Source organism: Aricia agestis, chromosome 9, assembly GCF_905147365.1.
Source record: "Aricia agestis chromosome 9, ilAriAges1.1, whole genome shotgun sequence".
NCBI classification, from domain to species: domain Eukaryota; kingdom Metazoa; phylum Arthropoda; class Insecta; order Lepidoptera; family Lycaenidae; genus Aricia; species Aricia agestis.
The window spans coordinates 9,498,247-9,514,835 of NC_056414.1; the positions used below are offsets into that span (position 1 = coordinate 9,498,247).

General features: G+C 36.5%; 1 protein-coding gene across 3 annotated transcripts in view; it reads right to left on the reverse strand.

Annotated features, from left to right (window-relative positions):
- Positions 1–5,573: 5,573 nt before the first annotated feature.
- Positions 5,574–16,589, reverse strand: part of LOC121730169 (aryl hydrocarbon receptor nuclear translocator homolog) — a 30,162-nt gene continuing 19,146 nt past the window's right edge. For all 3 annotated transcript variants that reach the window (XM_042119084.1, XM_042119083.1, XM_042119082.1), the window contains 6 exons: positions 16,015–16,225; positions 15,496–15,646; positions 15,211–15,335; positions 6,805–6,965; positions 6,092–6,299; positions 5,574–5,776 (listed from right to left, as the gene is read on the reverse strand). In XM_042119084.1, the coding sequence (XP_041975018.1) occupies positions 5,613–5,776; positions 6,092–6,299; positions 6,805–6,965; positions 15,211–15,335; positions 15,496–15,646; positions 16,015–16,225 (1,020 nt within the window). In that variant the 3' untranslated portion in view covers positions 5,574–5,612. The remainder of the gene's footprint in view (positions 5,777–6,091; positions 6,300–6,804; positions 6,966–15,210; positions 15,336–15,495; positions 15,647–16,014; positions 16,226–16,589) is intronic.

Genomic DNA, 16,589 nt, shown 5'->3' on the forward strand with positions numbered 1-16,589 from the left:
ATATCCCTAACTTAAACAATTACAATATAAAAATAATAATTTCTACCTAACAAAAAATATCAAATATCTAAATCGATACTTAAACATTGCCACAGTTGGTAATAAGTAATCTAGATTATTAATTATATCAAGTGTTAGCATCAGGTGATTCGAGTCACACGGCACGCCAACAATTTGTGCTTTGTAAGGCTTATGAAATTTTTAAAAAGCTAATTTGTAGGTATATGTTTATATATTTTATTACTAGACGATAATTTTTGGTCAAATAATATTGATCAGCAAAGGAATGCTACTTCACTTTCAGCCTCATAATAATTTACTGATTATTCAGCATAATATCAAATGATATTTCAAACTCTTCCTTTTATGGAAAAATAGTAATTAAGTAATAAAACTGTGCTGCCTTAAATGTGATTTACAATTATTACTAATATTATTTCGCAGCACGGCAGCCGAGTGCGCGGGAGCCTTATACTTGAATTATGCACAATTTAGAAATGCTTATTATAACGAGTATTGTGCAAGAATATAACTTTAAACATTTTTGAGGTCGTGTTTACGAAACATGTTAATTGTTAGATCCTAATTCCTAGTAGATGCGATGTAAATCCAGAGAGTGACCAAATAAAATAAGCTTCTTGCCATGTAATAAGGTCCTAAAGTTTTAAGAAGTATTGAGGTAATTTTCCCCAAAAGAATTTTTAAATGTTTATCTAATATTTAAAATTCTCGTGTCACAGTTTTCGTTGCCATACTCCTCCGAAACGGCTTGACCGATTCTCATGAAATTTTGTGAGCATATTGAGTAGGTCTGAGAATCGGCCAACATCTATTTTTCATACCAAAAATATTTATAAGGCAAAACAACGTTTGCCGGGACAGCTAGTATTATATTATTATAATTGAATTTAAGGTGTTCATATTTCATCCTCTTGACAACAAGAGTACCTAGAAGTCAGTTTTTAAATTTTGAAAAAATGTTGATTAATCACAGTAAGTTCGAATACAAGGTAATTTGTAATTTAAGATATTTAAATTTTAAGCGATAGTCTGATTATCTTCACTTAGCACCAAGGTGCACAAACTCGCTGGTTTAACGTAACCTAATTATCCAAATCTTCCCAATTTTCGAACTTACCCTAATAATTATTATTTTAATATAAGTAATATTATGACAAGACATTTTTTAGCTTTCTAGATTTGGTTTCAAATGTTAAATCGCGCCATGCCACATGTTAAATGGTTCAATTATTATTTACGAAAATTACGCAATCTTTTGATTGATACTACTAACAGTATAATATCTTTAGACCCAATTTCACCAACCTATGTTTGTTAAATCCTAACATGGCATTACTTAACGGAGCTTATAAAATTAAACAGACTGTTAAAATACTTATGTCCCACAGTAAAAATTTAACAGCGGATTAGTAAATGCTATGTAAGTGAACAACGAGTGAACAACTATCAATTCGTTTATTCTTGTTATAAGGCGACGAAATTGCAATGTACAAGATTAATACGACATGTTTGCTGCAATGTGTCACTTTCTTCCATAGTAGTATAATAGAAGATAATGCGACCAAATTAAAATATCACTGATCGCATACATTTGTTACGCTATAATAGTTCTTAATTTAACAGGTTAATAATTATTATCTGTCAAAGCTGAAAGCATGAATCATAATACAAACTTTTATTTACATATTTCGGTTTGGTAATTTTGATACAAGTTAGCATATTTGCAATGTCAAGGAAAATCCAAAGGCTTTTTGGCAAAGTAAAAATAAATAATTATTCATAACTATGAAAATAATTAATAATAAGGACGTAGCGGAAACATGGCGGAAAGACTCAAAAGTCAAAACAGATTCTTTTATTGATATTGCATATTATTGTCTTTGAAAGTTGTTATTTTGACTCATTAGCCTGTTAAATATTTAACGGACCTCCATAGCAGGAATTAAATTTAACACCGTGTTAGGTGATTTAGCCCCAATTTCACCAACGTCTGTTAGTGCTAACAGCTTGTTAAAATGTCAAGTAAGTAAGAAAAACGAAAGAGGTAACGTGATACTAATTCGAGCGTTAATTTTAACAGTCGTTGGTGAAATTGGATCTTAACATGATAACATTAGGGCATGGTGGAACGCTCCATAGCTCTAACAGGCCATTAGCTGATTTAACAAGCCATTATTTATTTAATATTGCTTGATGAAACTGGGTCTTAAAGTCATTCAGTTAATGACATTCACTACGCATACGGGAAGAGTCGGAAATAATAAAAATCTCCTAATTCCTATGAAATAGCTAGAGGCATGGTTGATAACATAAAAAAGTTAAAATAATACTAAACTTTTATAGCGTTCCAGAATAAAAGTTGACATTCATTGATTTTATTAATACGTCTTTTGTATGAGGCGAATCTTATTGTGAAACTGTAGAAAAATAATTTATATACAGTTGACAATCAGACGATTTATACACAATATTTTGCTAAATAAAATGTGTATAGTGAGATTACACTTAGTCACCAAAATTATCACATAAAAATGTAAAAAAAAAAAAATTGATAATTGCCGTAATATTTACAATGTGCTGGTACAATACGCGACATTTTTTGTTAAGAGAATATCAATGACATACAAATAATGCATACCTAAGGATGGATGCACTAGTGAAGTGATTAAAATCCAACACATATTATGTTGGATTTTAATAAGAAACACGTCTTTAGAATGGGAGCATAGAGGAAACCTACGTATGAATATAATATATTATAATATAATTAGATTATGAAACAAAACAAAAGAAAAAAATAAACCGAAGCTTTAGCTTTTTTTCAACTGTCTAATACGAATTTACCACCAATAACAACATTTTATAGCTTTGCATACGTAATAATATCTATTATGATAAAATTATTGCAAAATTAAACCTTAATAATTAGAAGTCTGTATTTAAAAAAAACTGTATGACAAGTTGTAAGATAGACTTAGTGTCTAAACACACTAGGCCGAAGTTACGCGACGGAAATTCCGCATGATTACGCCCGCAATGTATTTTAAATTACCGATGACACACTATTCCGTCTCGTTCCTTCCGTATATTGTACTAGCTGTTGCCCGCGACTTCCTCCGCGTAGACTTTAGTTATGTTTCTATATGAATTTCAAGGAGTCCCGTCGATTTCTCATGGATCGCATCATCAGATCACCACTTTTGTGATCATGTTACCGCAACCGGGCTTCATCTTATACAACAACAAAAGAATTTTGAAAATCGGTCCACAAATGGCGTAGTTGTCCGAGAACAAATACCAAAAATAGTAAAATATATCATCCTCCTTTTCGGAAGTTGGTTAAAAAGTAGCCTTAGTTATTCCTTACTAAGTACATCAGCTATCTGCCAAAAAAGTCCCGCCAAAATCGCTCTAGCCATTTCGGAGATTAGCCGGAACAAACAGACAGACAGACATACAGACAATAATTGTAAAAAATGTTATTTTGGTGTATGTAGCGTATATACATTCATATGCATGTAGTAAAAAACGGTTCTTTCAATATTACAAACAGACACTCCAATTTTATTTATATGTATAGATTACGTTTGACATTGCGGGCGTAATCATGCGGAATTTCCGCCGCGTAACTTCGGCCTAGTGTGTTTAGACACTTAATGTCATGCTATTTTTTATGTTCGTCACAGGATATTTAATAAGACATGAAAGACGAAATTAGAAAAAAAAGCCATTTTAAGTAGCGCATAATTCTGGAAAAATTGGGAGTTCGATTTAGACGAAATCTTGAACCACATTCTTTAAATTATTTTAATAAATCAACAGTACTCGTCAAAAATAGAAATGATTTTTTTTATTTCATACCCTGTTATAAGTACTTCATTATTATTATGATTCAATATAATGCGTAGGAGAAAGTTTTGCAAAACAAATATTTAATGTCAAATCGTTTTTATAATTATTGTTTATCATGCAACAAATAGTGACAAGTACAGTCCTCCCAAATTAATAATGCGCATGGAAATCTTACCTAATAGGGATACAAGGTCAAAGATTAGCGAATTTTGTTAATAAAATAAAGAAATCAGGGTGAAAAATAAGTGTTCCCAAAATTTCAGCTTAATAGCATTTATATTTTTTTTGTTATGCGCCTTCAAAGGTGGATATTCAAGTCGATTTTTTTTTTCAATTAAATTTCTTAATATTTGTATACAATTCGATAACTTATGCAATTAAAAGCAACTTTTGTTATAAAACCACTTTCATAAACGCAATATTTAATATACCTATCGAACAAAGTTGTCTCCTGATGCGTACAAACTACGAAAGACTGACGTCATACTTTCGTAGCACTTTGTATGGAGCGTTTCGGACAGGTCTTTTTTATGAGATATTTGAATTGTCATATCTTGGTGAATTTTTAAGCTATCAGTCATTCTTTCAAAGATGTTTCTATTTTTTAAGTGTCTTTCAATTACCGATAAGAAAAAAAAATAGTCATCATGCCTATTGTCGTAATCACGAAAACGCCCGAATCTATGAAACGTAAGAGCCCCAAACAATGCACTTGCATTTTGCTCTTTGTTCAAAGGAAATAGAAGTAAGGGCATTCGATGCGTTAAGCGTGTGCACCGTGCGCCGATCTCGATCGCGCGGATGTACAGTCGATACCTATGGATGTTTTTAGATATATTACCTAGCCAACAGACGACGACGCCGACGTGTACAAAGGCGTCAGCCAATCAGCCCATTTGTCACGTCTAGATTGTTGACCTGTCGCCGGTACGGACCGGCGACAGCGAACAGCTACCGACTATAATATGATATATTTTAGGGCGTTTGCTGCGTTAAGCGTGCGCCCGGCGCGGCCACCCGCGAGGCGTGCTTGTTTCATGTCACCCATAGAGCAGCACTGCGTTGAGCGGGTCAGCCGTCGCACGCGGCGCGTGCAGCGTTCCCCGCCCGCGAGCGACAGGTAAACAATCTAGACATGACAAATGGGCTGATGGGCTGATTGGCTGACGCCTTTGTACACGTCGGCGACTATGGTAACGCCGCCATGGCTTCCCGGTGAGTTATCTAAGCACTTATTGACGGCAATAAGTGCTTAGATAACTCACCGGGAAGCCATGGCGGCGTTACCGTGGTAACATCCAAGCAACGTCAGGCGCCTCTACGTCACTGCAAAGCGCTTTTTTCTTAGTTAAATTTAAAACAGCGCTTGCATCGACGTCTTCCGGCGCTCGGGAAATACGACCGTTGCCGAAAAATTACGAAAATTTCTATGCGCATTATCACTTTGGGAGCACCGTATATTTTAAGTAATTTATCTTCGCCTTACTTTTTTTTGCAGCCTACACATAATCAGAGTCAAAATAAAATACCATAAAATATAATATTATGCGTGTGAAATAGCATCATCCCCGATGAGTCACTGCAGTAAAAGTACAAGTTGCTACAATTTTTATGTAAAAAGAATGTCGGCATACGAATCGTACTGTCTCCAGCGTTCCTTTTACACGATGCGGAAAACAAAATCAACTCAACTCCTGCGAGTTTGTAACCGTTCGTCCTGACCACCAGGAAACGTCAGTCTACTCGAAGCTGGAGTTGAACATGTTGATGTTGAGATCCTCGAAGGTGCTGGCGCCGCCCTGGTCGAGGATCTGAAGCATGTCAGACAGCTCGTGCGGCGCGTGGCCCTCGGCCGCCCCGGCGCCGCCCACTCCGCCCACACCACTCTGCCACGCCCACATGCCTGCACAACAACACATCTTGTATCGCCAGTCAAAAGGTGCACACAAATGGGTTTTTGAATGAAATTCAAAATTACTGTGATGTGGCGAAGTAATATTGATACATATTATTATTTTAATAACTAGTGCAAAAGTAATTAACAAACAGAGTCTTATTCTTAGGATTCGTTGAGTAATAAGTTTCAATATTTATAATACTAAAACTGCACACCGCATTCTTAATATCCCTTAGTAAAACTCATAATTATATTTTGAAAGACGAAGTTGCCCGAGTAACATTCAAATGTTGAACCGAAATTATGTAATTTGAGTCTCACCGTGCTGCGGATGCGGCGGGTGCGCGGGGTGTGTGGGGTGTGCGGGGTGTGTGGGGTGCGCATGCGCGGGCGGGTGCTGGTAGTGCGCGGGCGGCAGGTAGGCGGGCGCGGGCGGCGAGCGCGCGGGGCTGCCCCCCGCTGCCCCCGCCACCGCGCCCGTACCGCCCTCGCCGCTGTACGCGTAGCTCTCCCCGCTCGCACCGCCGCTCTGTGGATATAAGTTACGTTATCGTACTGCATAACACTTCGTGACTTTATTTTATTATAATTAGAAATTACTAATGCCCACGCTGCTTAATATGTTCTTTTAGCCATTACGTTGGCCTACTGACTTACATATTCGGAATTCACTTTTGTTTTAATTCATCAAGCCCCATACCATAGTAAAAGGAGGGGAAGTAAGTTATCTTCATACAAAGGTACCGCGCGCGGCTTGTATGTGTGCGCCATAGTATCAATGCTCTATGGCGCACACATAGAAGCCGCGCGCGGTGCCTTTGTATGAAGATAACTTACTTCCCCTCCTTTTACTATGCCCATACGGTCACCGGTGACCGAGACACAATAGATGTTCTATTGTGTCTCGTTTTTTCCACGATCGACGGGTTAATTACAACTGCAGCTAACTCAGTGTACTATGTAAGTACATACTTATTTTGTCAAAAAATCGATGATTATCAATACTTTATTTTTTAATCTGCGTATATACTGACCGGGCGCAGCGTGGTCCAGGTGGTGTGGGGCGCGGAGGCGGGCGGCGCGGGGGGCGTGTGCGCGGGTCGGTGCGGCGAGTACTCGGCGGCGGCGGCGTGCGCGTAGTGCGCGTAGCCCGCCGCGCTCGCCGCGCTCACCGCCTCGCCGGGGGACCGCCCCGCTGCATGTCATAAACAAAGAGTTAAGGCCGCACTCATTGACGCTTAATGGTGATTTAACTTCAATTTAATTAAGAGTTTGACAATCCATACTATCTATACTTCCATACTCATATTATAAATGCGAAAGTGTGTCTGTCTGTCTGTCTGTTACCTCTTCACGCTCTAACCGCTGAACTGATTTTACTGAAATTTGGAATGGAAATAGTTTGAGTCCCGGGAAAGGACATAGGATACTTTTTATCCCGGAAAAATGCGAGGTTCCCGCGCGATAAACTAATTTTGGCGCAACGGAGTTGCAGGCGTCATCTAGTTAACTATACAACAAATCATGAATGCGTATTTTCATACTTAAGATAATAAAGAATACCTCTCAGCTGAGGCCAAAATATTTCTTGGTCGAAAATATATAAAAACGATAAGATGCCTATAAAAAATACATACATTAATTTATTGACCTGTATTTTACTTGTTTATATAAAAAAGTGTATTTACATTCACAAAACTAAACGGAAACACAAAGTAGGCAAATGTAATAAAAAAGCTGGCGACGGGCAAACCTATCGTATGCACTCCTGCAGTATGTATCTCTAAGAAACGAGTGGGGCGTATAGTCTGTCAAAAAAGGGAAGAAATTAAAATGTGGCAACATCGTAGTGTCATCCCTTTCAAATCAATCTAGAAAAACCGGCCAAGTGCGAGTTGGACTCGCCCATGAAGGGTTCCGCAGCAGCAGTTATTATTATGAAATTAAAAGGGTTTTGATTTATTTTTATGTTTCAGTTGTTTTAATGAAAGCTTATTTAAGTTATTTAGTTAAGTTTACCATATTTTATGATGTATAAAAAACTACTTGATAGATTTCGTTCAAACCAATTTTCGTTGGTACTTTTTATAGTAATGTACCATCGAGGAAGTTGACTCCTATGCAATTGACAGACCTATATTATTTGGTCGAACATGTCAATTCAATGTTAATTGTGATCTGTCAGCAGGGTTTGACGTAACACAACCAAACTACTTAGGTCCCCGATTTGTATAGGAATCAACTTCTCTGATAGTACATCATATTTTTTTAGAATTATCATGCCCCTACTTTAGAAGTTAGAGGAGGGGGGGGGCGGGAAACATATTTAAGTCTCTCTTAGAAAAAATCATATTAGAAGTCTCAATATGATTTTTGAAGACCTATCCATAGATACCCCACACGTATAGGTTAGATGAAAAAAAAAAAATTTTTGTTTCAGTTGTACCTATGGGATGGGGACCCCTAAAATCTATATATATATATATATATATACATGGGCGTACCCAGGTTCTGGGCCAGGGGGGGGGCAAATTACCCAGATTCTGGTCCAGGGGGGGGGGGGGGGGGGGGGGGGGCAAATTACCCAGGTTCTGGGCCAGGGCCAGGCCAATCAGATTTTTTATAAGCTAGGTGTTTATAAAGAATAAAAAATTAATAATTTTCTTTGTAAAATGATTGCATTGCAAACAAATGGCAAGAATTCGGTTTCTTAATTTTTATAGATAAAAGTACTAGATAATATACTTAGTAGGGACGCCAACGTGATCCAGGGGGGGGCAGCTGCCCCCCCCTCGGTACGCCCATGTATATATATATATATATATATATATATATATATATATATATATGTATGTATATATATATATATATATATATATATATATATATATATATATATATATATATAAATTGAATTTCAAATGTGTTAGTCGCGCTAAAACTCGAAAACGGCTGGATTGGGCTGATTTTAGTCTTAAAATATTCGTAAAAGAACAGGGAAGGTTTTAAAGTGACACGAAGTTCACCGCGACAGCTAGTTTTTAATAATTTTTCCTTTTTTGTATCAAAATCTTAAGCCCTCATTACGTGAAAATACCATATTGCCCGCAGAGTTTTCCTTTATTGCTCATTCAAATGTAAAGAGAGTACTCAATATAAAAGACGTAATGATATCTAATTTATTGACCTTCATTTCCTTTTTAAAAAAATCTAATTTAGAAGTATAGTTTACGAGAAAAAAAAAATTAGAACGCAATAATTTTCCTACAAATATTGTTTTAATTGTTGTTTCAAAATATATTGCCAGAAATTTTGGCTCAAATTATGAGTATTTATGTAATTTACAAATGTGTTTTCTTACATTTTTATTTAATGCAATATTTTATTAGATATGACAACTTATAGCTGTTTTTGAAGAGAGGGGTCGGAGCGGGACGCGGGCGGCAGACGGCTGCGCGCCTTTGCAGGAGGAGGTTGTGTCGCTTCGCGTCGATGCGCCTACGATTTAAATTACGTAAAATCAGGCACGCCATCTGTCATAATCATTCAGAACTACAATAAACTTGTCTTTGCTATAGTAACATGCATACGCACCGAATAGACAGCGGCGTGGGCGTGCCCGATGTCAAGGTCAAAAATGCACGCGATAGCGATGCAATTTTTTTTAAAATATTATATTATTATGTAACGATACGAAAACGATTATAAACAATAAAATATTGCTATTAAGAAAAAAAATAGTTTCTAAAAATCATAATATTTTCAAGATAATAAAGGTAAGAAAAAAATTATTTAAAAGCATCGTCAACGGCAACATAGTCCATTGGTTTATAAATTTTTTATTAGCAAATGGCGGAAAATAATTTTTTTTAGTTAATACATGTCCTTCATTGATATGAAAACAATTACTTACGTGATAATAAATGAAACAAATTTTTTTGACAATATTACTTGGATTTCTAGTTTTTTGTTCAAGTTAAAAAATTATTATAAACAAAGTATTAAATTTTTTTTAACTTTTATGGCGTGATCTTGTTACTTAATTATGTTTATATCAAGGGCACCACGAAGTGAAAATTTTTTACGAAAATTATTTAAGATTTTATTTAAAGTACAATTAGGACGGAAGTTCGAAAAAATTTCGTTAGTTAACATTTGTCTAATTTGTTGAAAAATTTACTTGAAGTTAAATTTCCAACGGGAGCAAATTCTTTGAAGTGTTCGGAATACACCATAAGTTTTTGAAATTTTAAAATTAATATATTTTAATACCTTTAAAAAATAATCAGTGTGACGTGCTCGGTTTTGAAGCCGCGCGCACTACCTAAAAATGCCGCGCGGAGACTTAGGAGGGAGGTTGGGAGTTTTCTTATGAAAATTTCCTCCTCTTTAAGAATCTTTTTTTTAAACTTCTTAAATGTTAATAGTTTCGGAGTTTTTAACAAAAAACGTAATACCTTTTTTTGGCAACCTAATTTGCTTATAACTTTTGCAATTTTTTACACTTCGCTACTACGCTTCCGATACATTTTTCTAGACGTCTTCCCGAATCTAATGAGCTATCGCACGTATTTTTATGACCCTTATCTCTATATTTCGCCATTCTCAACTTATCGCTTAGACTAGTAGACTTCTCAAGCGATACTATGTACTTATTACAATAATGAAGATAAAGTTTAAAACCGTATGACACTGAAAGTGCGCGCCTCGCCGCACAGTGGTTCGAAATCGCTAAATAGTGGACATTCGCAAAAAAGATCGATTTTGATGTGGGAAAAAATACCATCCGATAGATTTTAAGAGGAGTAACAATAAATCCTTATTAAGTTTTTTTATTAAAATGTATATTTAAGGTGAAAAAAAAAATAATTACGAAAATGTTGTATGGGAAATAATCTATAAATAGATTTTTTGCAAAAACTACTAAGTTATTCTGGTTCATTTTTGAAACAAGTAAAGTTCTAATGGTATGTAAAGTTTAGAAAAAAATACGAAAATTAACGTGCAGCCTTTTGCAGTAGAGGGGTTCAAAATTTTAAAATAATTTTACTAACTTTTTAGGTGTGAAAAAAAAAATACTATTCGATAGATTTCCTAAAGAGTAACAATAAATCCTTTATAAGTTTTGTACAAAAATGATGTTTTAAGTCGAAAAAAAATTATTACGATTATTTTTCCGACCCAAATATCGACCAATAGAATTGCACCATTCGACGTCACGTGGTACAACCTACATGGTATTATACTGATAATTTTTTGAAAATTTTCTCTGGTAGTTGCTATATATAAAAAACAAATTCTAATTCTATTGGCCGACATTTGGGACGGAAAAATAATCCCCCGAATACCACACGAGCCAGGTAATTTTGAAGCTCGTGTGGTATTATAAGTGAAAATTGTATGGGTATAAAAAAGCAACAATATTTATATGTATAAATACAAACATGGACAGTTCTGCAGTTTCCCTAGAATAATTTCGAAACTGATCTTTATTGATAAGATTCCCAGAAGAAACTGTCTGCAATACAACGTTTAATCTCTTTATAAAAAGTTACTAAAATTATTTCAAAATTTTGAACCCCTCTACTGCAAAAGGCTGCACGTAAATTTTCGTAATTTTTTTTCTAAACCTTATATCCCACTAGAACTTTACTTGTTTCAAAAATGAACCAGAATGACTTTATAGATTCTTTCCCATACAACAAAATTTATAAAAAACTTAATAAAGATTTATTGTTACTCTTCTTAAAATCTATCGGATGGTATTTTTTCCACACCAAAATCAAACATTTTTGCGAATGTCCACTATTTAGCGATTTCGGACCACTGTGCGCCGCTGCCATTCCGGTGTACAGCGGCCGTTAGCGCTGCTAGTATAATAATTTTAATCTCGAGCGTGTACACTGTACAGTTGTGTCGAGTAGATTACCATGGGTTATTTACTAATTTATTATTTGGCAAAAAACGTCCACGGAAACAACGTCGACTACTAAAAGCGTGCGTCCGGCAGCGCGGCGTCCGCGCCGTGTGCCTTCCGTCCGCCGCGTTACTTCTGAATAAAAAATAAAAAAAAATTTAATAAATAAGCTATCATTCATTATCTACGTATTTTTTGAGTACTTACTCTAGTTACATTTTAATGAGGTAAACATTCTGAAGGGATTTTAAAACAGCAATTTGAATAAATAACATTTTGAAGAAAAAACATTTGTTTTACCCAATTAATAATAAAATATTCCAAATAAATGTTGTAAAAAAGCAATTAATAAAAAAAACTTTCATCGCGTAGCGAACCTGCGACTCATATTGTATGTTGAATATTCATGCTTCTGACCATTGCGCTACATGACTCATGGAACTTTGTGAAATACACCTGATGATGATTTTATCGAAACCAGTCGTGTAAAACATAATTGTTAATAATAAAAGTGGAAAAAGTGCATGAAAAGTGTATATTATTACTTTGTGAAATAGGCAAATTGTTTATAATAGTTTTTCTCTTTACATTAAAATATGTATTTTAGACTGCGTTGTGTTGATTGTTAGATATTGCACTAGATGTCGTTATTGCGAATGGCGCGGGGGTGAGGTACGGAAATGGGGTGTGGAAACACTCGTTTGCCCAAGGTCATTCGCGTATTGGAGCCCCTTAATGCGGTTCACAGACTACATCTACTTACCAATTTTCAATAGTATAGCTCTGATGTTGGTGGTTTGTTGGAACCGGTTTCGGATGTGGTTTCGGAGAAAAGTGGCTGTGACATACGGACGGACAGACATGACAAATCTATAAGGGTTCCGTTTTTTGCCATTTGGCTACGGAACCCTAAAAAAGGGATGACACTACGATGTTGCCACTTTTTAATTTCTTTACTTTTTTGACAGAATATAATACTGTAGTCTATATTTTTACTGTGGTAGAGGCTAGAGCGTTGCAGCAAGACATCGTTTCGCCATATTAATTTGTCTTATAATATATTTTTTATGCTTCACCTGAATATTCTCAGTGGAGGGAACAGATTGTTATATTATTACTAGCTGTCCCGGCAAACATTGTTTTGCCGTATAAAGTATTTCGATTTTCGCCCCTATTATTTTATTGAAGTGACTAAATAAGTATGTGGCATGGCAACCATAGCAACGTCCATCGCTATCCCTTCACATAAACAATGGTCGCCGTCAGTCTCGAGTTGTAATAATTTACTATTATTTTTTCAACAAATGCACTTATCAATATAAAAACTACATGTTGTCCGATTCTCAGCCCTAGCCGATATGCTCGCTTAGAGCGCTTACAGACGAACGGCACGTGTCGGCGGTAGTATCGGCTGCGTACGGATTACTGACTAGCCAGTATGTTTATCTTCAAATTAGTCCAAACAAAATTCCTAAGTCAAAATTTCTGCTTATGACTTTTCCATCCACACCCCCTTTTTGAGCATTCATTTACTAGGCTACAGTGGCGAAGGGTGAATATTTTCGGAAGGGAAGCCGAAGTAAAAAATCTACTTAGCAAAACGCTCAGCACTGATGTTCAAGAATATAATGATCCCTTTCAAAAATGCCTTCTGAGTTAAGTTATATGCGTGACGGCACATAGCATACGGTCATTCAAAACTAAGTTTGGAAAACGAAGTTTCCTTCGACAGCAAATAATCTGTCAGACAACAGTCTCAGCTGTACGAGTCACAATTAACAAATCACAATACAAATTAATTTAAATTCGCGACACTGCACTCTTCTTAACGCTAAAACAAATAACATTCGATATTTAAACACAAAACAAACAAGGTGTTTACAAACACTCATCCGCCATTTGACTCATTACAATTTTACTTCATGAAGTTCATCTTTCTCGCTCGCACTTGTGCGTTGCTAATTAACCTTTCTCCGTAATAACTCGCCGAGTATCGGCTTATTTCCGAGTATATTGGCGCGTGGTAGAACGAGACAGAACATGACGATCAGTTCACAGGAATGAAAAGGACAGAGGCTTACTATGAAATATCGCTGTATGAAGAAATAACCCGCTAATTTATCGGCTTCTATCGGAGATGGCCTGCACGTTGCATTGCCTATATAAATTTGTAGGCGACTAATTATTAATTCAAACTATTTCAAGTGAGAGAAAAATTTATTGATATAAAATTTTGTAGGCGTTCAAAGTTTTTTAAGTATGTAAAATATTTATTAGATAAAAATGTATTTGGCCCATAGATTCGATTTTCCAAAAGGGAAGCCGACGGGAATCGGGTTATATGGACTCTTCGCCACTGCTAGGCTAGTCGGTAATCCGTACGCTGCCGATACAGTGAAAGTACTGTGAAAAAATTATCCGTTTGATGCGAGACGTCCGTTGCGTACGGTACCGACCTGTGAACGCTTACCTTTATGAGGTACGTCAGAACTGGGGGCCTACCACCACCTCTACTAAGCGACACCGTTTGACAGATTAGCAATATTACTCAATCAAACTAGCGATCTTAAAAAAGTTGATATTTAACAGCGGATTTAACAATGTTTTGCATTTTTACTGTTTTCTAGTAAAATTATTAGATTTGAAAAGTGAGTACGGTAATGTTATTATAATCTTACAACAAAGTGTTCTGGAAACCAACGATATCAAAATACTTAGATACGACGTATGCCGTCAAAACCGTAGTAATGTTTTTGCATGCAAAATGTGCAGCGAGAAAATATTGTCGTCCTTTTTTGTCTTACAGTAATAGCATATACTGCTTTCTCTTTCGCTCACTTTACGCTTTACTCGAATCGACAAAATATTGTCGTCCTTTTATGTCTTACAGTAATATCATATACTACTTTCTCTTTCGCCCATTTTACGCTTCGCCTTGATTTTTCTCTTAAAATGGAAGACAATAATTTAAATATTAATAAAATCTTAGTAATTACGTATGAAATATTACACCTTTGGCTTTATTTATATTCTTCGTTTTGTTACTGCACTGTCGGAAGGCACATGACGGCATTCTGGAGCGAAATGTAGCGAAAAACAACGCGGCAATTAATGAATTAAACACGTCCGGCTGTTACCGCTGCCTAAGGCACACTGCTCCCAGATGAGTGAGCTCACTCATTTCGAGGGTGACACATTTTCGCGATGACGATTGTATGGAATGCCTTTTCTAACGTTCTAATTCTATGCTGGAAACATTATAGTTTTAGAAAAGGTCGTGGTAGGCCTCTGCAAGCGTCATAAACTGTCGACGGCTGCCGCCGACACGTGCTGTTCGTCTGTAAGAAGCCTTTCATTTCATTTCCTTTCAAGAATTCACGAAAATCAGTCGAGCTGTTTCCGAGGAGTTCAACCACGCACCCCGTGACACGAGAATATTATATATTAGATGTGTATTGTTTATATTATGTGTTTTCATTATAACACATAATATAAATTATAAACAATGAAGTAATATTAGTACCAGGTGCAGGATGGTGCTGCTGGTGTATGGGCGCGGGCTGCGCCTGGTACACGTCGCGCTGCCGCAGGTGGTAGTCGTAGTTCTCGTCCGACACTGCCTCGCCGCCCGCGCTGCCCAGGGACCGGCTGCACGAGTCATACAAAAATGTATAATACCAACATACAACATTTAACAATATATAAAATACTAACTTACGTGAAAAAAAGTCTAAATTAGTAAATATGAAGTATACATTTATACAGTTAGATTGTAAAACGAGTTTCACAGAAGAAACACTATACTTACTTTGCTAAAGTATTAGTGCACACGATGTATTCTACGTCGTCGTTGTAAGGATTGAGGAAGGCGAAGGCCGACGTTCTCAACCACACCCACTCGCGACTCTTGGTCCGGAACCGATACATCAGGGAGATTATTTGTCCCTTCAGTTTTAGAACTGAAATGAATTTTTCAAGTACAATTAGCGAAGATTGGATCTGACGTATTGGTATATTATGTATAATGTATTTTCTTTATATTTCAATATAATTTTACTCTTACGTCTTTCTGTAAACAACTTCTATTATGTATAACGTGTATATCGTTTTCGTGGAACATGAAATAAATTATTAGTGTCAGCCTTAGGCTGCCTTCACATTAAGTCGCGAGTAGTGCGGCAGCCGCGCGGCTCGCGACTTAATGTGAGGCAGTCTTATTACACTTTTTTTCTAACGTATAAACATAATATGTATAAGTAAAAAGGCGTAATAAAAATCTTAGGGAACATCTAGTTTACTCTCATTTTATAATATTCATAGCACATACCTTGGTCGAAGTTGTCCCTCATGTGCTGCTGGTCCTCCGGGTGGTAGAACTCGTAGGCGAGCTTGCCGAGCAAGTCGGGGGGAGCGTGGCCCACCACCTGCGCGGCGCGCTGGTCCGCGAACGTGAACCGCCCATCCGCCAAGTGACGCGACACGAACTCCACCCCGCCCCCGCACAGCCCCGCCTCCGCCGCGCTCGGCGTCGACGTCACCTGACATAATATAGTATGAGTAATGATCACTAATGAGATATTATATTTTTTATTCTTAGAAGGCACAAAGATAGGATACAAATTCTCAATATATATAAAAAGATAAAAAGTGGTAGTTTCATTGACAGATATATGAAAACATAGAGAAAAAAATTAAAGAGCATTTTGACTAAAAGCATTCTTACGACCCATTCTACGAATAATATTTTGTCTCTGTTTGCTCACTGCAAGCTAAATGTCACAGAGAGGTACCCATGCCACGTAAAATATAATTCCTAGCAATTGGCGACATCATACTGTGTTACTATCTATATGGATCGATTACGATTTAAACGTTATACTATAGGTATAGAGTATAAACCTT